Source organism: Protopterus annectens, chromosome 4.part0 (assembly GCF_019279795.1).
Source record: "Protopterus annectens isolate FY-2018-M chromosome 4.part0, PAN1.0, whole genome shotgun sequence".
NCBI classification, from domain to species: domain Eukaryota; kingdom Metazoa; phylum Chordata; order Ceratodontiformes; family Protopteridae; genus Protopterus; species Protopterus annectens.
The window spans coordinates 480,651,052-480,676,308 of NC_056733.1; the positions used below are offsets into that span (position 1 = coordinate 480,651,052).

The 25,257-nt window shown below is 42.8% G+C and overlaps 1 protein-coding gene across 2 annotated transcripts in view; it reads left to right on the plus strand.

The window, feature by feature from the left end:
- The window catches only part of SART3 (spliceosome associated factor 3, U4/U6 recycling protein), a 1,581,088-nt gene that overhangs the window by 590,633 nt on the left and 965,198 nt on the right, over positions 1-25,257 (plus strand). For both annotated transcript variants that reach the window (XM_044068408.1, XM_044068409.1), the window contains exon 8: positions 25,085-25,223. In XM_044068408.1, the coding sequence (XP_043924343.1) occupies positions 25,085-25,223 (139 nt within the window). The remainder of the gene's footprint in view (positions 1-25,084; positions 25,224-25,257) is intronic.

Below are 25,257 nucleotides of genomic sequence, written 5' to 3' on the forward strand. Positions count from 1 at the left end.
AGTGATAAGAAGGCATGCATGGCTAAAGGAGCAAGCTTTACCGGATCATGTTAAAGCTAAGTTGCTAGATGCTCCTATGGATAAGACAAGTTTGTTTGGTACACCTGCCCAGCAGGTTATGAAGAAAATGGAAGAAAAGGCAAAATCTGTTCAAACTGTTAAAGATTTCTTGCAGGTTCAACCCCCAAGGTTTAGCAGGAACTGGCCTGCCAAAAATTGGTCCTTTCCTGACTTTACAAAATTTCAAAGGGGCAGGAATAGACGTTCCAGAGGCAGAAACCAATCCAGGTGCCTACAGAGGACGACAGTGGCAAGGTAACAACAGAGGCACAGACACAACCACTGCCACTACATCAGCACAACCACAGTGACTTAACCCTAAATCCGCCTACCAGGGAACAAATAGCAGCTCCTCTAGGCGGAAAGTTAACCTTATTTTCAAAGAACTGGCACTACATAACAAAAGACAAGTGGATTTTACAAACCATAGATCAAGGTTACCGGTTTCACTTCCACACTTTACCAGTCAAAAGAGGAATGCCAAATCTACCTCCAAATCAAAAACAGAGGCACTACAACAGATAATGGAGTTAGCAAACATGAGAGCTGTGGAAAGAGTGCCAACAGCAGAGCAAGGAAAGGGTTCTACTCCAGACTATTCCTAGTTCCAAGAAAGGAAAAAAGTTGGAGACCAATTCTCGACCTGTCCACCTTAAATACATACATCATTGTCCCAAAATTCAAAATGCTGACCCTACAGCAACTTCTTCCCATGCTGGGCAAGGAGTCTTGGCTGGTAACTCTAGATCTCAAGGAGGCATACCTGCATGTCCCCATTCGACCAATCTGCAGAAGATACCTCAGATTTCTTGCAGGATCAGAGCACTATCAATTCTCAGCATTGCCCTTTGGCTTATCTACTGCGCCCAGAGTATTCACAAAATGCCTGGCATCAGTAATCGCCCATTGCAGACTACAGGGAATTCAAATTTACCCATACCTGGACGACTGCCTGCTACAAGGGGACAACAAAAGCAAGCTGACAACAGATTTACAAAGGGTCATTTACTTGCTACAAGCACTGGGATACACAGTCAATTTACAAAAGTCAAGGCTGATACCATCCCAAACAAGGACATTCTTGGGCTGGGAATTGGACACAGTAAAACAAATGGCATTCCTGACTACAGAAAACAAAAGAACTCCCTCTTTACTTCTTGGCACTAACAAAACTGAACAAGTTAACAGCAAGAAAAGTACTGCAGGCCTTGGGCTTCATGGCATCATGCATAATCTTGGTCCCATTTGCCAGACTACATATGAGAAAACTACAGTGGTACCTAAAGAATTTATGGTCCCAGCACAGACACAGCCTAGAAACAGAAATCCCACTAATTCCATGCTTAAAGCAGGAGTTCCTATGGTGGGCTCAGGCATGTCAGTCAAACCCAGGCCTACCCTTTCGCAGATGTCAAGCAAGCCAGACCATCACAACAGACGCTTCAGACCTAGGATGGGGGCCCACATGCTGGACAAATGTGTGCAAGGATTGTGGACACAGGATCAACTTCACCTGCACATCAACCTAAAAGAAATGCTGGCAGTAAAACTGGCAATCCAAAAGTTCAAACCATTTCTCCAAGAGGGCCAGTTGATGATAAGGACAGACAACACCACAGTCATGTGGTACATCAACAAACAGGGAGGAACTCATTCATACCCCCTATGCAGAATGACTTTGGAGCTGTGGACCCTGGCACTCAGCTACAACATCCAGTTACAGGCAATATTTGTACCGGGAAAAGAAAATACTCTAGCAGACATATTAAGCAGAACCACATCGGATGCCCACGAATGGAAGCTGCACCCGGACATCTTCAAAACCATCTCAAAGAAATGGGGAATGCCTCAGATAGATCTATTCGCATCACCTCTCAATCACCAGCTCAAAAAGTTCTGCACAAGGACATTCCACCCACTAGCATGGAAAGTGGATTCGCTCTCCTTCAGCTGGAAAGGCCTAACAGCATATGCATTCCCACCTCTTCCCTTGATACACAAAGTACTACTAAAAATCAAGGAAGAACGTCCAAGGATAATCCTGATAGCTCCAAACTGGCCAAGACAACACTGGTACCCACTGCTGAGGAGCATGTCTCGGAACAATATGTGGCCAATACCACTGATGCCCTTGATGTTAACTCAGAACAACTACAGCATCATACATCCAAACCTAAAAACGTTGCAACTGACTGCATGGAACATCACATAGCAGCAGCTAATCCAGAACTTTCCCAAAGAGTTAAAGACATTATTCTTGAAGCACGCAGACCTTCAACAAGAAGGAACTATGCTGGAAAATGGAAAAGGTTTGTCATTTGGAGTACGGAAAGAGGAAAAGATGGGTCAAACATAGATATGCCTAACATTCTGGAGTATCTGGCCGAACTTCTTCATTCAGGCCTGTCCTACTCCTCCATCAAGATACATGCATCAGCTATTTCAGCAGAATACAACTTTGATCCACCTGTTTTTAGCACCCTTTGCTCAGGCAGTTCCTCAGAGGAATCAAGAATGTAAAACCTCCAAGGAAACCACCATTACCAGCTTGGGACTTAAACTTTGTGCTAGAAAAGTTGACACTATCACCCTTTGAACCAGCAGCAACAGCAGACCTACAACACCTGTCATGGAAAACTGCTTTCCTACTGGCAATTACTTCAGCAAGGAGGGTTTCAGAATTACAGGCCTTAATGGCAGTGCAACCCTTCCTAATCTTCCATCAAGATAGTGTCCATGAGGACTAATCCTACATTTATGCCTAAGGTGGTATCCAGAGTGTCTTTAAACCAGGCAATCCACCTACCTACCTTCTTTCCCAACCCACAAAACAGAGGGGAAAGAATACTGCATACCTTGGATGTACATAGACAGCTACGCTACTACTTGGACAGAACAAAAAATAGCAGAAAGACTGACCAACTTTTTGTAGCCTATGCAACAGGAAGGGAAGGAAAAGCTATTTCCAAACAGACAATCTCCAAATGGATAGGAAATTGCATACGATTCTGTTACTCCTTCCATGGAAAACCAATTCCACAGAACATAAGACCTCATTCTACAAGGGCAACAGCCACTACCACAGCCTTCTTACGAGGAGTGGCAACCAAAGACATTATTGAGGCGGCTACTTGGACCTCCGTGCATACATTTGCCAAGCATTATAATTTGCCTCTATATTCCAGATCCCAAGCAGGGTTTGCCACTGCTGTACTGCAAGGGATCCTAAACACACCATAATCTACTTTTATCCTCCTCCCTAGTTGGCTATGGTATTCTACCCAGTTGTTATGACTGCAGATGCATCCATGAAGGACATAGTACAGTTTTGTACCTACCATAAATGTAGATGTCGAACTGGATAGCATCTGCAGTCAGGATTACCTCCCTCCTTCCCTCTGTGGTACCCCTAGGGTGTTTACCCTCCTAATAGCTAGCTGGTGGTGGGGGGGGGGGGTTTATGGTGTATTTGTTTGTATATATGTACATACATGCTTATTTTTGTGTTTACCTCTATCTTTTTGGAAACATTGGCATCTATCCAAATTTTTAGCCTTCAAGAGGGCTACTGGCATCTGGGGCAAGAAACACTGAGGAAAATGGCGTCGGCTGATGCTTTTATACCCGAAGACCAACAGAGATGACGTCGGGTGAAGTGCGACATCAGCCGAAGCCGGACCCGGACTTTGGAATCCGGCCGACTGAAGGGCTGCCTGACGACAGGACAACCCAGTTGTTATGACTGCAGATGCTATCCAGTTCGGACATCTACATTTATGGTAGGTACAAAACTGTACTTTTTACCTTTATTATGGTCAGTGTTGGAGTCAGTGTGATCCCTTACATGCGAGTGGAGCTTGCAATTCTTGCTGCTGTATATAGTGGTTTTGCCAAAACTTTATTTTTTTTTATTTTTTTTGTAGCTCCTATGTATTTGTTTTTCGATTTACACTAGCAGGTATTTAGATCCGGAGTTAAGTGTACTTTTAAATTATTTTCCATGAGCCGACTCTTCTGGGATTTTGCACTAGGGTTTTATTTTTCAAGAACGGGTCAGACATTTTCTGAGTTTGCTATTGGTAAGTTTTCTTATTTATTGTGTTTCATTGGTTCTTTCTCGTCAATCATATTGTTTCATTTTATACAATTTCATTGGCTGCATTGTTTAGGTAAGGAATTGGGAGGTACGCACTATGGAGTTTGATAGCATCTATCTTTAGTCTCCGAATGGCCTTTGTATTCTTTAACATTTAATGTAGTGTGCTGTGTCACAGTGCGTTTTATTAGTCATTCAGTTTTCTATGTTATTCTAGAGACATAGGTGCCAGACCAGGGATGCATTTCTTGTTGTTGCTTGCTGTTTAGCCTTTACAGTTTACACTAACAGTAGAAACATGAGCAGACTCTCTTTTTTGGGATGTGGCATTGGGTTATTATTTTCTATTTATTTAAGAACTGGTTGGACATTTTCTGGGTTTGCTATTGGCGAGTTTTCTTTTTTATTGTGTTTCATTGGTTCTTTTTTGCCAGTAGTATATCTTCATTTTATACAATTTCATTGGTTGCACTGATAAGGTAAGATTTGATTAACTGGGAGATGCGCATTATGTGATTTGACAATATACATCTTTAGTCTCTGAATGGCTTTGTGTTTTTAACACTTAATGTAGTGCGCTGTGCTACAGCACGTTTCATTAGTTATTCCGTTTTCTATAGAATCTGTTGTTTTCTGCCATTTGTCAGTTCCTCCTTTTACTTTGTTTTATTGGTTCTCATTTTTGCCTTTCATTTAGAATTTTGCTGGGTGCAGTGCTGAGGATAGAAGTGAGTTAATTATTTATTTATTTTGAGCATGCGTATAATGTGATTCGATAGCACACGTTTCTGATTATCAAATGGCCACTGCGATTCTTCTGTCATTGGATGTGTTGCATTGTATCACAGCACAATTCATTGGTTATATAGTTTTCTGTACAACCTATGTTACATTAATTTCTAACAGATCAGATTCATCATTAGGCTTATCTTATTTGCATGTTCTGTTTCATTGGTTAATGGTGTATTTTTAAATGTTTCTGCGTTTGTTATGATTTTTATGACTTGATATAGGGTTTTTCCCAAAAGGGCTTGTCTGGTTTTATTTCATTAAATTGTTATTTTAGCCATGTTCTGCGTCACATTTTTTCTTCTGATACTGCCAGTGTTTTTGGATGTGGAGTCATTCCCACTGGTAATTCCGTTTGTACACCTTTATCTTCATTTTATTCCTTGACTGCTTAGTTGCCATAATTTTGTATTTGGTAATCAGAATTTTACATCTGAGTTAGTGGGTCAGGCCCAGTGGTCTGCTCCTGATATATTTGGATAAAAACAGTTGTATTTCAAAATGTATGGATACCAGTGTAGTGCACAAGATCAAGGCTGTACAGTGCAAATGAGTTACAGCCTGAAGTTATGGGCTTGAGCCTCTTACTCATTTTTATAATATGTTACTCGAGAGCTAGTTAAGTAACCATTATTGCTCATAAGTCATCCTTGTAAAAAGGCCTGTGCAGTTGAAAGATTAGTTATGTGTGGAAAAAGGTGTTAATTTAAGGCCTCAGCTTTCATCATTTGCAACCTAAAAGGACAAGCAATTCCCTGGTGCTCTGGGTTCTACTAGTCACTAGCTACATAAAGATTTGACTGTATTTGGCAGTTTTCTTATATTTTTCTTCAGCAAATAACTTACTTAACCATCAGTCTGATGATGTCCTTTTCATTCTTCCTTACCTATGGGTCTTGGATCTGACCCTCGGATTTGGCTCGGACACATTTTCTAGACTTTGGATTCCAGTCTCAAGCTCTTTCCTCCCTCGTCCCATAATGTACCATATGGTCCCTATCTCCCCAGATCTCATTTTCAACCTTCCTGGTGAGACGGAGGATTCAGTATCTCGAGCTGTGAGAAATTTTCTTGCTTATTTATTTGTGTAGCTTTGGTGGGTTTTTCCTTGTATTTCTTTCCTCCCTGTGTGATTCTTTCGACACCCAGATAGATCAATTATGGACACTGTACTGACCTTATTCTAACCAAAGTGGGGAGTGTTTTCCCTTTTCTTTTCTGATTGTCCTGTTGCCAAGCCATAACTGGCCTTTCCACTCATGGTGCTCAACAGTTTTTCACGGAGTGTTCAGATATTTGCTTCATGCTTTTGGGCTGTTCCACATGGAGTTCATGGTTTGCTGACAGATCTGTGTGGATTGAGGTCTTGTATGTTAGCTTACATCTGAGTTAAGACTTGGTGTATTTCGGGAAATGCATGCATTAGTACACAGATTTTTGTTCAGCCCTAACGTGAGAAGAGCTGCCTAACGTCACATGCATTCACTGCATGGTGAAACAAATCCTGTCGGGCTGGTAATTTTTGGGTTGTGGGGCTAAGAGGTTAAAAGGCATGTTTCCGCTGGCTGCATTGTTTTCCTTATTTGGTGGTGTTGGCAGTTCTCGGGCTGTATTTTTGGCAGTCTTTTGTTTTTGCTGCTGTTTCTCCCTTTCCTCTTCTTCATATCATTGAGCTTCATGAGATTAGTTTTACTGAGTTTGTACTCTCTGGTATAGAGGTTTTCCCTTCTTTCTTTTTCTTTGCAACACTCATTTTGGCCACGCTGTAGACCACTGGGTGCTTGTGTGGTCCTATTTTGCATGGGAGCACTTTTTTTTTTGGCTGGTCAGGGATGATGGTCTGCATGGCTCTCAGCTGTACAGATTTTTTGTAGTAGGTCCAGAATTTTGCCTCGGATTCTTACTCTTTTCCTCAAAGTATGCAGTTTTCTGGCAAATCACTAAGGATTGAAGTCACTGAGTAATGACATACAGATGACTTTGAGACTTGGTATCGTTCAGAGAATGCACGCTAAGTTTGAATCTGTTGTTCTTCAGGTTTTTGTCTTCTGATAGTTGTATGGGAGTTATTTGTACATGTGGCTCCCATCCAGAATAGTTCTATATTCTAATCATATTCCATGTTAGATGATACTGAGAGGTGCATGGTCTGCCTCGCATCCTTGGCATGACATCGGTTTGTTGTGGTGAAACCCATGATTTCTTTTGCTGGTTGTGCAGGCTCTAAGATCAGCTGCATTCTCAGCAGGTCAGATCATTCACTGTTTGTGATCATCTGGTTAGAATGCACTGCAGCTTATTGTTTGAGGAGGGGAGTCCTGCCTATTTATTGTATATATGTGAAAACTGTGGCATTGCAATATGACTGTGCTCTCCAGCAATATTTTTTCACATTCAGTCTCCTTTAATGATACAAAACTGGTTATGCATATTGTCTTAGGTTCATAGGTTCATACTAGGCTATCTGCCCTAGGGCATTTATAAGCCTAGCCAGAATGTGTTTGGCTTTCGCCACCCATTTTAAATTTATTTTGCTATGCCCTTTTTCGAGGTTAGTATACTGTGCCTCTGTCTAACAGTGACACAGAAGTGATACCTGGGGTAAACCTACAATCTCCCATCCACTCATCAAGATTCCTCTTGAAGAGAGTCAATGAGGGACTCTGCCTAACCTGGACTGGGATTTTATTCCAGAGTGAAGGGAGCCTCTGGGTTATGAATATGTCCCTCCAGCATGTCCTATTTATTTCAGTGCTGAGGTTCAAGTCTCTCGAGCGCGTAGCTCGACGGGATTTGGATTTTCTGAGGTGCAGCATGTCCATTAATTCCGGGTTGGACATGGCTTTATACGTCAGGCACAGATCGCCTCTGAACAGGCGGTATGCCACTGAGTAGAGCTGGAGTTTCTTTAACCGGGCAGCATATGGCATCTGTTTGAGCCCTTTGATCCTCTTGGTGAGGTACTTTTGGGGTCTTTCCAGTTGCTGCAGGTGTCTGGTAAGGTACATCCCAAAAGGGGTATTGTACTCAATTATGGGCCTGATGAGGGATGAGTAAAGAGGCACGATGACCTCCCTGATCTAGATGTGAATCCCTTCATGATTAGGTGGGCTATATAAAATGTTTTTCTAACCACTTTGGCCACGTGGTTGTCAAATGAGAGATTGCTATCAACTTGGGTCCCCAGGTCCCTAATTACTTCTTCTGTACTTAATGGATTACCACCTATGTGGTAATTTGTGGGCACTTTGTTTTTGCCAAAGGGATGACTATACACTTTTTGGCATTTAGCTTGAGGCCATGGCTCTGGCACCAGTTGTCTGTTTCTATGAGGCCCTTTTGGAGGATGCTTGTGTCGGCTGGAGAGTTGATTATGGCGCCCAGTTTGCAGTCATCTGCGAACTTTGTCAGCCACAGTCCTTCCGTGTTGGCCTGTACCTCCGAGAAATATATACCGAACAAGAGAGGTCCCAGGACTGAGCCTTGTGGGACACCACTTGTAACTGGTTTGGAGTCTGACATGGCTCCAGCAATTCTAACCATGTGGGTTCTGTCCTTGAGCCAGTTTGCAATCCATCTAGTGACATAGGGGTTTATATTTAAGCTGGTGAGCTTATCTATAATGCCCGAGTGCGGTATTGTATCGAAGGCTTTTGCGAGGTAGGCTGTGTGGACCACCTTCCCCTCGTCAATGGCCTTGATGACTGTTTCAAAGAAATCAACCAGGTTTAAGAGGCAGGATCTGCCCTTAACAAAGCTGAACTGGGTAGGATCCAGTGTCTGTAGGTCCCCAATATCTTTATTTATGAGGTCCATGATGATCCTTTCCATAGCTTTGCAGACCAAGCTAGTCAGGCTTATGGGGCGATAGTTTCCAGGATCCGTTGAGGCACCACCTTTATGGAGAGGGACCACTGTTGCTGTACGCCACTCTTTGGGCACATATCCTGTAGTAAGGCTGAGATTGAACAGTAGTTTTATGTTTGGGTTTAGCTCTTCTTGGAGTTCATGTAGGACGCAGCCCGGGACACCGTCTGGTCCCGCTGATGCTGTGTTTTTTGCTTTGGAGAGGGCGGCTCTTACCTGAGCATCTGAGATGTCAGGGGGGCAGCACTCTGCTGGGATAGATATTTGCCCTTTTGGTGGGAGAAGTTTGCGCTGAACCTGTCAGCTAGGATGTTGGCAATGTCTGTGGGTTCAGTGTATTTTTTGTCATTTTGGACTAATTCTGAGCATATCTGGGAATTACCACCCAGGTTCCTAACATAACTAAAGAAAGCCTTGTGATTATCCTTAGTGTCCTGTGCAATTTTTCTCTGGCCTTAGACAATTTTATGAGTGCCCGTAGTTTTTTGCTAATACTGATCAGAGATGCCTTCCCTTTTTGGGATTTTGCTCTATCATTTAGTAGCTTCCTCCTTCTATTGTATAGTTTGTTTATGGCTGGGGTCCACCAGACAGGACGTCTGCCTTTGGAGGATTGGGTCTTGGTTTTATTTGGGGTCGCATGATCCATGCATTCCTGAAGGTGTTCATAGAATGCGTTTATAAAGGATTCTGCGGTCTGGGCCGTATTTTCCACAGGCCCGGGGGCTTTGAAGGATTCCACCTCGGTTTTGAGGAGTGTGAAATTTGCTTTAGAGAAGTTTTTCACTGTGGTTTTCTGGGCAGGGGGTGGGGTCGGGATGTGAATATCCAGTGAGATTAGTTTATGGTCTGATCTTACCAGTGAGGGATACACTTCTGGTCTGGAGCATAGAGTCCCCATGTTGGTGATGATCAGGTCCAGTATGTTTTCCCCTCTTGTGGGAGTGGTAACAAGTTGTTCCATAGCATTTGAGTTTTATAAATTCTAGGAACCTTTGGGCTAGGGTGTTGGAGCTAGAGTAATGCTCCCAGTCTGTTTGGGTAGTTGAAGTCGCCCAATATAATGGTGTTTGGAGAGACCTTCATATTTTCCAGTGTTCTCAGGAAGGCCGAGTGGGGTTCCTGGGTTTGGGAGGGTGGTCTGTAGCAGGCTATAAACTGGAAGGCAGTTTTACCCACTGTTAGTTGCACATGGATAGTCTCTGATGCTTCGTGCTTTGCCACCAACCTGGAGGTGTGGGTATCTTTGATGAATATCGATACTCCCCCTCCTTTTGTGGTTCGGTCCAGGTTTTGGGGCCGAAAAGCATGGTATGAGGTATAACCTGGTAGTGCTGGGGTGCTCTCGGGAGCCCTGAACCAGGTTTATGTTACTGCACAGATATCGATGTTCTCCATGCTAAGGAGAGTTTCGAGTGCGTGCATCTTGAGGTTTAGACTTCTGGCGTTGAGTAGCATTACTCTGTTTCTTATCCCTTGTGATACCTATGGAGGTGGGTTTGTCTTTTGAGCCTTGCCTAAAAAAGGCACTATGGGGGTAGCAAGAACCTTTGCCAATATCCGAAAGCCCAGGGGTGACAGGTGCAAGCCATCCCTAGCGAAGCATCGTGGCTTGTCGAGCATATCATCCCAAGCTGACAGGCATTGGATCCCCTTTGAATGACACCAGTACTTAAGCCAATTGTTGAAATTGATCATCTTGTCTTCATATTGTGGCATCATTCCTGGTGAGGGTAAGATGCTACTCAAGGTCAGGGTCATACCGGCCTGGGCTACATGCTCAGAGAGCTCCTTTATGTCTCTTTTCATGTAGTCCAGGGAGGTACGTCTCAGGTCATTCACACCAGCATGGACAATGACTGAGTCATATTTGTACTTGCCTTGGAGTGACCTGAGTGCTTGTGTTATGTGGCGGATCCTAGCGCCCGACAGGCTGCTCACCGTGACTCTCTCCTTGTTCAGCCTGGTGAGCGGGACGTCAGTGTGCCTGACGATAGAGTCACCTATTACAAGTGTATCGGGTGTGTTGTTTAGTCTTAAGGGCTGTGACTGTTCAGCACACTGGCTTTGTGAGGTATGTGTTGCACGTGTTTTGTTTTGGGGTAGCGGTTGCTTGGGTGTCTGCTTTGAAGGTCTCTTCTGCTTAGGCAGATCTTTATTTAGAGCCTCTGAGTATGTTTTTGTGTGATTATGTGTTTGGTTTGCTGTCGTGGTAGGTCTATGTGAGACTGGAATTGTAGTGAGTGTGGTTTCCTTCTCCTCCTGACTGGTTATGCCAGTACTGAGTTGAGAGAGCTTAGCCTCCAGTTTGGCTATATGGTTGCATCTCCCACATGTGTTGGAATTTGTTGGGAGGGCCCACACATTATGGAGGATCGCAGTAAAGTTTTGGTTGGCTATTCTGAATTGATGATTGGCAGTAGAAGAATTAGGAATGTAATCTTGAACAAGGGCGATTTTTTTTTTTTTATCTATGATTATACCTCTCTGCTGCTGTTTGAAACTTTTAAGAATCTTTTGGCAGTTTTCTTTCAGGGTTCAACCCTTTATTAAAAGTAACTATACCAGCATCTTATGAGAATTTTAGATCCGACTTCTCTGATCCAGAGTTGTAAGGGCCTCTGTCAGATTCTCAGTGCCTCTGAGATTTGACAGGTTAGGTTCCCTGAAGAGTTCCTGCTTGCTGCCTTTACTCATTGGATCCAAAGTCTTTGGATCTGACTGCATGACCACTGCGGTGGGAAAACCACAGTGGATAGTACAGTTGCTCAGACTCCCTCAGATCCTGGTTTATTCCTTTCATTGGAACCAGTATATCCTCCTCTACCTGTTCCTCAGGTCCCAAGACTCTGGTCTGATGGAAGCCAGGTACACATGATTCCCTTTGTTTCGGATCCAGCTTCCTTGGATTCAGAGCTCTTTGTTTCAGATCCAGCTTCCTTGGATTTAGAGCTCCCAGACTGGTGTGGCTTGTTCTTCAGATCCAACAGTTTTGTTGTTTGTTACTGCAGTCAAACAGTTACGGACAGTTTTCAGCAGATTGTCAGGTCTTTCCTTTTCTTGTCCTCTGAAATTTTAACTTTCTGGCAAATCACCGATAAATCTTTGTGTACTGAAGTCTGAAAATAATGACAGACATTCAAATATCAGAAAATACATGTTAATGTAAAACTCATCATGGTCTACATTGTTGAACCTCTTTTGTTCTGTCCTGATCCTAAGCCCAGGATCCAACCAGTATGTGCCAGGTTTTTCTGTGATCTGAACATCCTTCGGATCTGACAAAAAAAAAAAAACTTTTTGGATCCTGACTTCTCCTCATATCTGACCTGTGTAACTAGTGAACTTTCTTGGATTGTAAGCCTAGGATCCAACATGCCACTTTGCAGATCCAAAACCACCACCGGATCCAAGCTGTTGATCCAGTGCAGTTTCAGTTAAAACTTCTGTCCCCAGACCTAGGATCCGACAAGTAAGTCTAAGATATTTCGAGAATCTGCACCCCTTCGTGTTTTGAACTATTCAACCAGTGCACCATCATTCTGGATGGTCACAATTCAGTCCATCCTACCACTTCTGGTTTAGGAGGATTGGATGTACTCTATACTCTTTCAGGATACCTACTATTACATCAAATTAAACAGGCTGTCTAAAAGATATCTGTGCTTCCAGATGGTAACCAGTCACTGTCATTTCAGAGCTCTGCCCTTCAGACTCATCACAGCCCCTGGAATGCCTTTCCATATACATGCCATTAATGGCTGCTGACATGAAGCTCAAAGGTTTCAAGTGTTTCCTTATCTGAACGTCTGCCCCCCCCCCCCCCCCACTGCTCAAACCAGGTATCAACTGTTATAAGCCGGGGATTACCTGTTTAAATATCCTGATTCTGGGGCATTGCTACACATTTGGCATAATCAAATCTGTCCCTGATCCCAAATTTGGAATTCATAACTCCTCACTTGAATATCACAAAGCAGATAGCTTCTTTGATTCTTCAAATCATTAAGAAATCGTGTGGCACTCGCTGTTACTACCGTTCCCCTCCAGCAAGATTAATTCTACAAGATCGAGGTTATATTCCTTCTCAGTCTCCATCTGTTCCTATAAAACCAATTTACAAATTCCATCACTGATGGACCCTGTGGTGATAGGAAGTACTGCCAGCCATGCCAGGAGAAGTGGGGCAGTGGATGGTGTAACATATGCCAAGACAGCTAGCTGGAATTTTGTAAAGAATTGTATATCAAGCTGATTTGTACAGATTCTTGTTGAAAAAATACATTTGTAAAGCTGCTTGTGTTAAAATGTATCAACAGTGTGCCCTGCTGGAAAGAAATGTACACACATTATTGCTACTGAATTAAATGTATACGTTTCAATAGAGGATACTGACAGAACAGAGGTTAATCACAATCCAACTGCAGCAAACTTTAAAATATATCTGAAATTCAATTACTTTATGGTTTAAGCCATAAGGATGTTATCCCACAGTTTTGACTGGAGCCAGCGACACAATGTCTGTGCTAGGGAATAGTTGGTAGCTCTGTAGGAGGAGTAGAAGTGTTAAAATGGCTTTATAACTTCCAGGAGTAGCAGTAGATCTGAACAATGTGCTTGTGTTATTGACATGTAGGTGCTAAAACCGTGGCAGCTTATAGTGATGGTGGATAGTGCGGGAAACAGTCAGATGAGCAGATGTTAGTGGTTTTCATTCTGTAAGCAGAAATAATAATTAGATATTAGTAGGAAATTGCTCTGAGCATTCTGTATTCTGTCTTGCATCTGACAAGGAGTGCTCACCCACAATGTTTTGCTTTGCTCTGTTTGGTAAGTAGGAGCAGTAATTCTTTGTCTATCAAGAATAGTGAGATTAGCTAAATATGTTTTTTCTGTAGCTCTGTGAAAGTTTCCATCAGTGTTATTTTTAATATTTCCTGTGTTTGAAACTCTGATGTTTGCTGTAAATAGATGTTTAGTATTTTCATGTTCTTTTATTTATTATGAAGTATATTTAAACGTTTCATTGTGGCTGGTCCTTTACAGAAAATATTTAAGTTTTGAGAGTATTTGCCCATATTTATTTGGTGATAATTCAGGCCACTCCTGAAAGACTTGCTGCTGGTCAAACTACCATTTGTATTAGTATTAACTTCACTCTGTATACTTGGATACCCTTTTAAGAGCCTTTTACTAACTGGTGGCAGTGAATCTACCTTATAGTCTGGGCAAAGTTGGTAGTGAGATTAATCTGTGCCAACCTTTCCCAGGTGTGTGTGTGAGTGAAAATTAAATATCAGAGTGTCTGTATCAGCTATTTGGACAGGGATACGAAGCACTGGTTTCACAGAGAGAGTGGTGGATGACTTGGCTTTGACACTCAGCTGAGGACTTAACTCTGAAGCTGTGCTAGTGGGGAGCTTCCCTGGGAATCTAGGGAGAGAGAGAGAGTGAAACCCAGACCCCAGGCTGAGTATGTTAAGTGTGTGCTATTAAGGGAAATTGTGCTTGATGCAGAAAGGTCTGCATCTGGAAGTACTGAGGGCATCCATTTGTATTTCAAGTGAACATCCCTCTCCAGTGTCAGTAGTTTGGATTCAGGCTCCTTGATTACTGGCTCAGAGTGGGGACATCACAGACCCAGTCAGATGATCTGTTCCTAGGCATAATGTTTCTTCTACCCTCCCATAGACAGCAGCAGTGACCATGGACGCTTCCCATCTGAAGTGGGGGGAGGGTGGCTTTTCAAGCGAAAGACTGTCCTAAGTACGTGTTCTTCCCTGAAGACCAGGTTACATATCAATGTCCTAGCACTGAGAGAGAGCTGCTCTACTCACATGACAAGCCTTCCAGGGTGATGTTCCTCTGACGATTACTGATAGGCACATCTACAACATGTCCGTAATGTAGTATATCAGCAAACAAGAAGGAAGCTGTTCTTACCCATTGTACAGAGATTCCATGAGGGTTTGGGAATGGGCTATTTCTTCAAACCGCTTTCTAATTACTACACCCTTCAGGGATTCGGGATCTCTACCTGGATCTCTTCCTTCCCCCTGTAGAGATCAAATATTTCATTCTCAAACCTTCCAGTTCACCCCATGGTTTCTCAAAATCTAGTCATAATGCTTGGTCCAGCTGAGTTTCCCTTGTTCTTGGTTTCTCTTTCTCTCTCCCTATCTTTTATGGTTCTGAAACATCCTCCAGGATTTCTGGTGCTTATTTTGCATCTGCTATCTCACCTGGGAGAGATCAAACATTTTTTCCATAACATCCAGCCAGTCGTATGGTTTCCCCATTTCCAGTAGTAGTCTTGTAGTCCAACCAGGTTTTCCCTGTTCCTGCCATTATTTGGCTCTCTAGAACAATTCTGTTAAAAAGCATATAGAAGCAAATAGGAAACATTACCCACATGGGCTTCTGTGCAGAACATTCGTCCTTCTCAGCTTCTACCTCTGCCATCCATCCTTTTCTTGTCCATTCTTTTTTAGAATAAGGCAAGTTTTCTGTACTGTTAAACTTCAGTTACATCTTCCAGATTATGCAGAGTTTCTTGAATGAAATTGTGCTTAGAGCTCCCATGCGAGACGCCTCTTCTCCCTTGGATCTCATGGTTATCCTTTAGGGACTGATACAGAAACCCTTGAACAGACAAACAATTAGGATATGAAATCGCATCATGGAAAACTTTTCTGCTGATTGCTGTAACCTTGATAAATGACTGAGTGTAAGGCTTTGTTTGCCAGGTCTCCTTAACATTCTTTTTCTTAAGGAGGATGTTCCTCAGGATCCATCTCTCCTTGTTAACCAAGGTAGCCACAGAGGCGAGCATTAATCACCCTTACGAATGCTCTTTATCATTTCCAGTTTTTCTAGTAATCAACTAACACTTTTTACATCTTCTTGAGATACGTACAGTTTTGCTCATATGGCATGAGGCCTGAGAGTACAGCATGTCTGACCAACTGTTTATCTCCTTTTTCCTGCTAATTGTTTACATTAAGCAGTTTTCAGGACTAGATTGACCAAATGGATTACAGATTGAATTTTCCCTCATGTTCCCTAAATGGTCTTTAATTCTTTCTAACAGGAGTCCATTCTACCAGATATATGGCTAACACAAACTTTTCACTCAGAACTTATATTGTTATCTGTGCTGTAGTCGCATGTTCAAAGACTCCTATATTTTGTGATGCATTACAAGTTGGGCATTGTCTTCAAAAACAGAGATGTCTTTGGTTCGACAGTGCTTCGGCATATCCTTCCTGAGGGCCTTCCAACAGTTTTGTTGCTGGGGATCATACCCATAGGTGAGGAAGAATGAAAATGACAACATCAGATAAAGAAGTTATGTACTTACCATGAAGTACCATCTGTGTTGTCTATTTTCAGTCTTCTTCACCATCCCTCCCAGCCATCTCATGGTTTATTTTAGAAGGATATTTGGAGAATAATTCAATTTTCATATTCCAGATTTGATTTTTGTATTTTCTTTACCTGTCCTGTTTTTAGTGTGAAATCATTAGATAATAGGTTGGGATCTGAGGAGATACGGACAGTCCATTATGGGAAGATGGAGGAGCTCAAGATTGGAATCCAAAGTGTAGAAAATGTGGCCAAGCCGGATCAGAGACCCACAGATGGAGAAAAAATGAAAATGGACAACACAGATGGAACGTTATGGTAAGTACATAACTTCTGTTTTGTGCCTCTAGATCCATGCCATGGTACCAGAGTTTTTCTCTCTCCTGTATTGAATTATATTGAAAGCCATACATTTACTAAGTTGTAAGCATCATCATAACATTCTAGCATAATACCATAAAACTGAGTTTAAATTTTCATCAGATAATAGGTATATACCAAATTTTTGATTTAACAGTTATTCAAAAGCTTGGATGCCATCATTTCTGACCTATACGTTTGATCACCTGTATCATCAAGTCTATATTTGAAAACATTAAGTGCTTGACATTTCTTGACTGTGTGTTTTGCTGTACATCTTAAACATTATTTCACTCAGAGAAGTTTTCTCTTTTCCCCTGTGACACTTGTGCACTGGGCCCAGTAATCAAGCAGCTTCAATCCTCACCACTAGCACCAGTGAGGGATGTCCACATTGGGAGGATAACAAGTACACACACAGGATAACAAGTACAATTTCCCTTAAGAGCACACACAGATCACAGTCAGTCTGGGGCTGGTTTCTCCCTTTCTCTCCAGATCCCCAGTAAGACTCCCCACTGGCACAGCTATAAGGTTCAGATTTCAGCCGAGTGGTCAAGCCAAAACCTCCAGCACCAACTCTGTCCAACTAGTGCTTCGTGCCCCAGCCCAAGTAGTTTACACACACACACTTTGAGATTTGAGTTATATACAAACATACAGACACTCCTGGAGAAGGCTGGCACAGGTCCTCCAGCTATGCCCCATTCTGCCCAGACTGTAAGGTAGTACCGATTGCCACCAAACCACTACTATCAGCTACTATAAAGGCCCTTATCAAAGGGTGTCCAGTTCTACTGTGCAGTGTTGTTGGTATCCATTTGGTAATTGTGACTGAGACTTGAAGACTATTTAGCAGTGGCTTATACAGTATCACCAAATAAATGCAAGTACTGTCAAAGTTTAAATTATCTCTACACAAAGCAGCCACAGATGAAAGGTTTAAATATATTTAATAATAAATAATAAAAACAGAAAACAGTACTTATTAACTCAACACAATGACATTAGAGAATTGAGAAATCGCAGGAAATGCTTTAAAACAACTTTGTAGGATAGTCTCACATAAATATAGAAAACAGCTAGACTAATCTTACTATTTCTGTCTATCTCTAAGATAAATCACGGTTCTAAATGTCTGTCTTACAGAGGAAGGCACAGTGCTGGTGAGTTGTTAGATTCAGAACAAAATACAAAATGCTCTTCTTACTTTCTGAGATAGCTTTTAAATGGATATTACTGCTGAGTCATTTCAGATTACATCATTCTTGACACTTTTGTTTAAGTTGTAATCTGCATCTGCCAGAAAGCCACAGCAATAAAAGACACTTTATATGTGAAACCTAGTAATTATCTCTCTTAGGACAATAGAAAGAAGCTCCTAGCTTGAGATAAACTGGCTTTATAACACATTGTAAAATTCTTTATCAGCTTATTTTCTTAGAGTTTAAGTTAACTCTGTATGTCCCAGTTTTCTACCATGAAAACATACATTACATAGGCATAGAGTTTACACACATTTCTGCTTTCTTCCAGCAGGGTGCACTGTGGTTACAATCTTGAAGCTCTGCACATAGCACAGTTTCCTTACAGTTGTCATACAAGCCTGTGGATCATATTAATATTTACAATGACAGAATTATGTACAAAATTTTATCTAGCTGGGCTGGCAGCCTTCACATCCCCTTTAACTATAATTTAGGTTCAACCCTGAAGAGTAAATGGCTTGATTTTTTTTTGTAACCTTTTGTTTTGATCCAAAAATATACAGCAGTTTCCTTTTAAGTGAAGCAGTGATGTTTCCATCACCTTTGTCTTTATATCTGGATCTAAAAACCTGAACTTTCCAACTTGTGGATACCATTCCTTCTCGTCAACCAGTCTTTGGCTACTTGAAGTGTCAGCAATGAACTGTGGACTAGTTCCATGGTGTCAGGAGTGTGTGTGTTTGTTTGCGGTAATGAAGCATAACGCAACAATGTCTAGATCGTTTGCGTTTCAGCACCTGCAAAACAGACTTGTATAGTTGATATAGCACTTCTTGTTTTACAGTATAATTCCTTGTCCTTATATGATTCCTATACTTTAAGAAAAAAAGCACACTTCCATTCCTAAAAATGATAATCATGGTACACCATTAGTCTCTTATGTTTGTTAGAACCGATTCACAGACCCTTAAATACTTTGTACTATTGAATTAGTTTTCTGCCTGTTTCAAGTATGGATTAGTTACAGATTACTTGTCAAGTTTTCTAAAATTATTCATCAAAGACCTTAGCCAAGTCCAAGTAAATTGTGTAGCTAGTCTGACCCTGGTTAGCTGCTGAAAACCTCTTCATAGAAGACCACCACATTCAAATAGTATGATGAACTTTTGCCAAGTTTAAATCAGTTAAGGTCCAGTATAAGTTAAGCTATGCTTCTGATAATTAAAACATTTTTTAATTTCTTGAAGAATCGTGTTAAACAAATAGGCTGACAAATTGTTTGTTTCATTTGTGTCATTTCTTTGTGAATTGAGGTTGCAGTACTTCTTTTTCAAAGAGAAGGTATATAACCAAATAAAGGCATTGCTGTTTATATTATACTGCCAAGGAAAAAACTGTGCAGCCTTGAAACCTTTCAGCTTTTAATTGGCCATCATTCGATCTCCTTCTATTCTCATGTTGCAGTATTCGTAACAGTAGGGAGTTGCTGTTTGCAGTGCCACCGTCTGGCCAGTATACCAAAGTCTTTGTTTCAGGAGGGTATGTGTGACATCTCTTACCAAGGCCATAAACCGACGTTAGGTATAAATGTGACGTCTGCACCTATCATCATCAGAATTTTTCTGCCGCAGTGATCATCGGACGCCATTTTGCCAGTTCTGCTTCTGCATCGCGTTTCTTCAGGCGACCGAATTCCAGATCGTTAAAGACCAGACAACCGCTTTTGACCATTACAGATAAGTGGCCCATGGGGTTTTCTTGCTTAATTTGCTTACTGTTTAGATTTACATGTCAGCTAGGAAAAGGAAGTGTGCTTGTGGGAGACAAATTCCTCACATGGACACACACGATTAGTGTGTGTTTTGTCTAGGCGAGGCCCATGGCCATACATCCTGTCCAGTTTGTAAGTTGTTCGTCTCCAAGACTCTCCGTAGCCAATTAGCAGCTTTGAAACTATATCTAGAGAACCAAAGACTCTGGCGCTTCGCATTAGGCATGGAGAGAGGAGTAGGGCCATCCAACAAGCCACCTAGGAAGAAGGCGAAAAAAGTTAGGCTGGAATCCCAGGCTGCGCCTCAGGCAACCAAGCAATCTCTAGAGGTGAATGAAGACCCGGAGTCTGTCCAGACGACGGTTACCAAAGCAGGCCCAGGAACCTTAACGGAAGCCAGGTTGCGGGAAACCGAATGTACGTCCGCTGAGGTAATTCAGCCATCAGAGTCCAATGGCGGAGGGGAACCACAGCTCACATTTTTGGAAGCCCCTGCTCCTCCAGTTCATGCTAGGCAGACATCCGCTTCTCTTCTGTCTACTCCTTTGACTCCCTTGAAAAGGAAGCAAAAAACCAAGCACTCTGAGTCGCCACTGATGCCCGGCTGGGAATTATTCTTTCAAAGTCTGTTTAAGGCCTTTCAGGCCTTACAAACACAACAACTTCCCCCTACTCTCACACCTCAACCACCCCTCCATGTGTCTGAGGAAGACTACTCCTCTTCTGAGGAGTCCTCCTACGAAACACAAATTGAATCCCCCAAGGAATTCATTACACCAGAGGAGGAGGACTGTATTTCTCCTGAATCCCCAGGAGAAGAATTCACCTTTGGGGATACTGTCTCCCTCATGAGGGAAAATTTTGAGTGGCAGGCCTCTGAGATTTCAGATCCAAGAAAAGGTTCTTTGACCTTTTGCAAATGGAGCAACCATCTCCCTCAGCTGTACCTCTCTTACTTCCTTCTTTTCAGGTTGCCTTCCTAGCTGCTTCACAGTCTCCTGACTCCCAATCCCCAGCAGCTAAAAGACCTGATCAGTTTTATAGGGTCCCCCAAGACGCACAGTTTCTTTTCAGGAACCCTCCAGCAGACCCAGCTGTTATATCTGTTTCTGCAGATAAAACATCTAGACTACTACTGCTCTTTACCCAACTGATAAAGACAGTAAATTTATGGACAGGACAGGAAAAAAGGTATATACCTCCTCCACTCTGGCCATTGGGGCCTTGAACTACCAAACACGCATGGCAAGGTATGTTCCAGATATCATTTCTAAAGCCTGTACCCTTCTGTCTGAGGTTCAGGATTCCCCTATCAGAGCACAACTAAATTCATTCCTCCCCACAGCATCCCAAGTGACCCGGCACTCTATTAAGTGCAGTTATGATGCTGTGAAAGCCTCATCCAAAGCTGCAGCTTGTGGATCAGTACGTAGACGTTACTCGTGGGTAAGGCTTCAGCCCCTCCCCATGGATGTTCAAACTAAACTACTGGATGCACCCTTAGACAATAAGGCCCTTATTGGGCAAGCTTCTGCTGAGCTTCTCAAATCCCTACAAGAGAAGGGTAAAGAATTACAGAACCTCAAACACTTTCTGGTATCCCCTATTCCTAGATATCGTATGAATTACCCTCAGAAGCCCTCCTTTGTTAGAAGGCAATCTTTTCATTCAGTGTCGCAATCAAAGGGACTTAGAGAGCCAAGGAAGACTTCTACCCCCAGATTTCCCACCAGCTCATACACCACACCCTTTTGGAGCCAGCCTGACCAGTCCAGGCCTCCTCCACTTTGACTCACCCCCCCCTTTGCATCCAGCAACACCCTTATTCCTTCACCTCACCCTCTCCCTTCCCTCCTGGAAGAGACTAACAGCAGAATAATGGGTCCTCTACATCATCCAGAAAGGATATTACAAGACTTGGTGGATGCTTCCACCTTTCTAAGGTATTCCCCAACCACCAAAAAACGAAATCCACCTGTTCCCACCCATCATTCATCAACTTCTAAGTCAAGGCACCATAGAACCAGTGCCCACCCCTCAAAGAAACACAGGTTTTTATTCCAGAATGTTTCTAGTACCAAGGAAAGAAGGTCCTTGGAGACCTGTCTTGGATCTTTCCATTCTGAACCTCTTCCTCCACGTTCTCAGTTTCAGAATGATCACCTTGCCACTTATTTTACCTCTGATCCCCCTCCCAGGCATTCATGGTAGCACTAGATCTCAAGGATGCCTACCTCCACATCCCTATTCATCCAGACTACAGGAAATTCCTCAGATTTTCAATAGGCTGTTGTCATTTTCAATTCTGTTCATTGCCTTTGGGTCTCTCCACTTCCCTCAAATGTTTGCAAAGTGTCTATCCCCCTTAATTGCTCATTGCAGGACCCAGGGTATATATACCCATACTTGGACAACCTGCTCATCCTTTATCAAGACCACCAACTCCTACTTCTTCATTTACAACAGGTGTGAAACGCCCTCACTCTTCTGGGGTTCACGCTAAATGTAGAAAAATCTCACCTGATCCCCTCACAGGACTTGATTTTCCTGGGATGCAGACTCCACACAGACTGCATGAAAGCCTTCATCCCAGACCAAAGGATTCAGGAACTCTGCCTGTACTTCAATCAGATCCTTACCCAAAATGCCCCAACAGCTCTGGAATTCCTGAGAGTGTTAAGCCACATGGCATCCCTCATACCCATGTTGCCTTTGGCAAGACTCCACATGTGCTAAATGGGTGTTAAAAAACCTATCGACCCAACACTCCCAACCCTTGGACTCTCCACTTCCACTTCTCCTGTGCCTATAAAGGAGATCCAGTGGTGGATCTCTGCAATGCAGACCAACCCGCGGACCAACCTCCAAATTCCAGCCCCGCAACAACAGCTGTCCATAGATGCTTCAGATCTGGGTTGGGGTGCAGTGTTACAAACAAACCAACAGCCCCTCCCAGTACAAGGAAAATGATCTACTCTAAGGAAAAAGGACCACATCAATATCAAAGAAATGAGGGCACTGCTGTTAGCCCTTCTAACATTCAAGCCCTCTATCCTGCCAGGAACCCTAAAAGTAATCACAGACAATATGACTGTCCTATGGTACATAAACAAGCAAAGGGGGGACCGGGTCCTACCCACTATGCAGCCTGGCCATCCAGATATGGAACCTAGCCGCTTCTCTCAGAGTCCACTTATTAGCCACATATATCCCCTCGGCAGAGAATGTTATGGCAGACACTCAGCAGAACCTCCGCCCCCTCTCAAGAATGGATGCTTCGGAGAGAGGTTTTCTTAGACCTGATACACAGGTGGGGTATTCCACAAGCAGACCTATTTCCCTCCCCAATCAACAGGCAGATGCCCAACTTCTGCACAAGGAACCCACATCCACAAGCTTGGAAAGTGGACACCTTCTCCTTCTCATGGGGCGGGAGGGGATGTACCTGTACACCTTCCCCTTCACTCTAATTCAAAACGTCCTCCTAAAAATTCAGAAGGACAAACCAAAAATCCTACTGGTGACCCCTTTTTGGCCAAGACAACATTGGTTTCCCCTCCTACATTCTCTAGCCACGGGCAATCACCACAAGTTACCCCACCGTGTAGATCTACTGACACAGAACAAGGGATCCCTGCTACACCCACAGGTGAACAACCTAAAATTGACCTTATGGCTGACGGGATTCTAATCCCTGACAGAACCCTTTATTCAGAAGACATGCTCAGTGTTCTGCAGGAGGCCAGAAAACCTAGCACCAGGAGGAACTATGTATCTAAGTGGCACAGATTCTCCAATTGGTGTCATAGGAACAACCAGGACCCAATCAATACTCCCATGCCAGGGGTCCTATCCTACTTGTGTGAGCTACTTCAATCAGGACTAACATATTCTTCAGTCAAAATCCATTTGTCTGCCATTTCTGTCTGCCCATTTCACCCCCTCTGGCATCCAGACTGGAAGTCAAACTTTTTCTGATGGCGGTCCTCCACATCAAACCCCCACAGAGACCCATCCCTCCTAAATGTATTAGAAAAGCTAACCTCGCCCCCCCCCCCCCTTGAACAAGCACACTCTGTTTCTGTGAAATTGTGCACACTGAAAACTGTCCTGCTAGTAGCCCTGACATCCGCCAGGACGGTCTCAGAGATCCAAGCCCTTATGGCCACCTCTCCCTACCTTGTTTTCCACAAAGACAGAGTAGTCCTCAGGACCAACCCTTCATTCATGCCCAAGGTAGTTAATGAACTCTCATTGAATCAATCCAATAACATACCAGTTTTTTTACCCTGTTCCACAAAATGCCTCAGAAAGGACCCTACATTCCCTGGATGTACACAGACAACTTCAGTATTACTTAGACAAAACCAAAGATATCAGGAAGTCAGATCAGGTATTTATTTCCTTCCATCCCAGAGCCTTAGGGAAAGCTGTCTCTAAGCAGACCATTGTCTCATGGATCTCTAAGTCCATTTCTTTGTGCTACTCCCACCATTGGAAATCCTTATAAGGTAATAATAAACGTCATTCTACCAGAGCAGCTGCTTCCTCTACTGCCTTTTTCAAAGACATAGACTCAGCTTCCATTTTAGAAGCAGCTACTTGGACCTCAATACACACCTTCACTAAACACTACAAGCTGGACATAGCATCCCGTGTTAGAGCAGGATTTGCCAGTACTATCCTACAGGGTCTACTTGACCACAGGACCCCTTCCTCCTCTCAGGTTCATACTTAAAGCTCTGGTACTCTCCCTACTGTTATGAATACTGCAACATGAGAATAGAAGGACATAGAGTAGTTGTGTAAGAACTTACCATAACCTTAGATGTCCTTCTCTTCTATGTTGCAGTATTCATAACAGTAGGGAGTTGCTGCTTGCAGCGCCATTGTCTGGCCAGTATACCAAAATGTCTGTTTGAGGAGGGTATGTGTGACATCTCTTACCAGGGCCATAAACCGATGTTAGGTATAAAAGTGATGTCTGCACTTACCCTCATCAGGATTGTTTTGCTGCATACAGTAGTGCTTCTGAGGTTTGACCAGGAGGGTCCTAATATGAGACCCATAGACTTACATGTAGGCCAGTCCCAAGGCAGTAGGATGGCTGTGTAGGTTGAGACCAGTGGAGATGATGGCAATGTTGCCCACAGGTGATACCTGGGGTAGTAGTCAGAAAGAGACGGGGGGGGGGTGCTTGCATCTTTATTAATTCTGATGTCTGGTAAATGAAGATGGATTGTCCATTTTGTTATCATAACATTTCTGAGCTGGTTTAGAATGCTGTTATTTTTGTTTGTAATTATATGGTATTCTGAAGAGAATGAAGCTTTGCCTTTATTTTTCTTTGTGCTGCTGTAAAATTGCAGCTGTCATTGTAATCAAGGTTAAACAAACAATTAAAATTACATAAGTGCTTTGTAATGGAAACACCACATAGCATGAGGGATTTTTTTATTTGAGGCAGTATTGTCATATAGTAGACTTTATAGTCCATTGCTTCAAAAAATACTTAAATTATTGATATTGAAATATTTAAATTGTGAGACACTTGTGCTGTTTGTTTAGGACAGACAATTGAAGATTAAGGATCTTGTGCTTGCTGTACATAGCCGAGCTGTCCGCAACTGCCCTTGGACTGTTGGATTGTGGAAAAGGTACCTTTTAGCACTGGAGAGGCATGATGCTGATCACCAAACTGTTTCAGGTACTGTGAATCTTGTCTGGAAGCTGATCTGTAA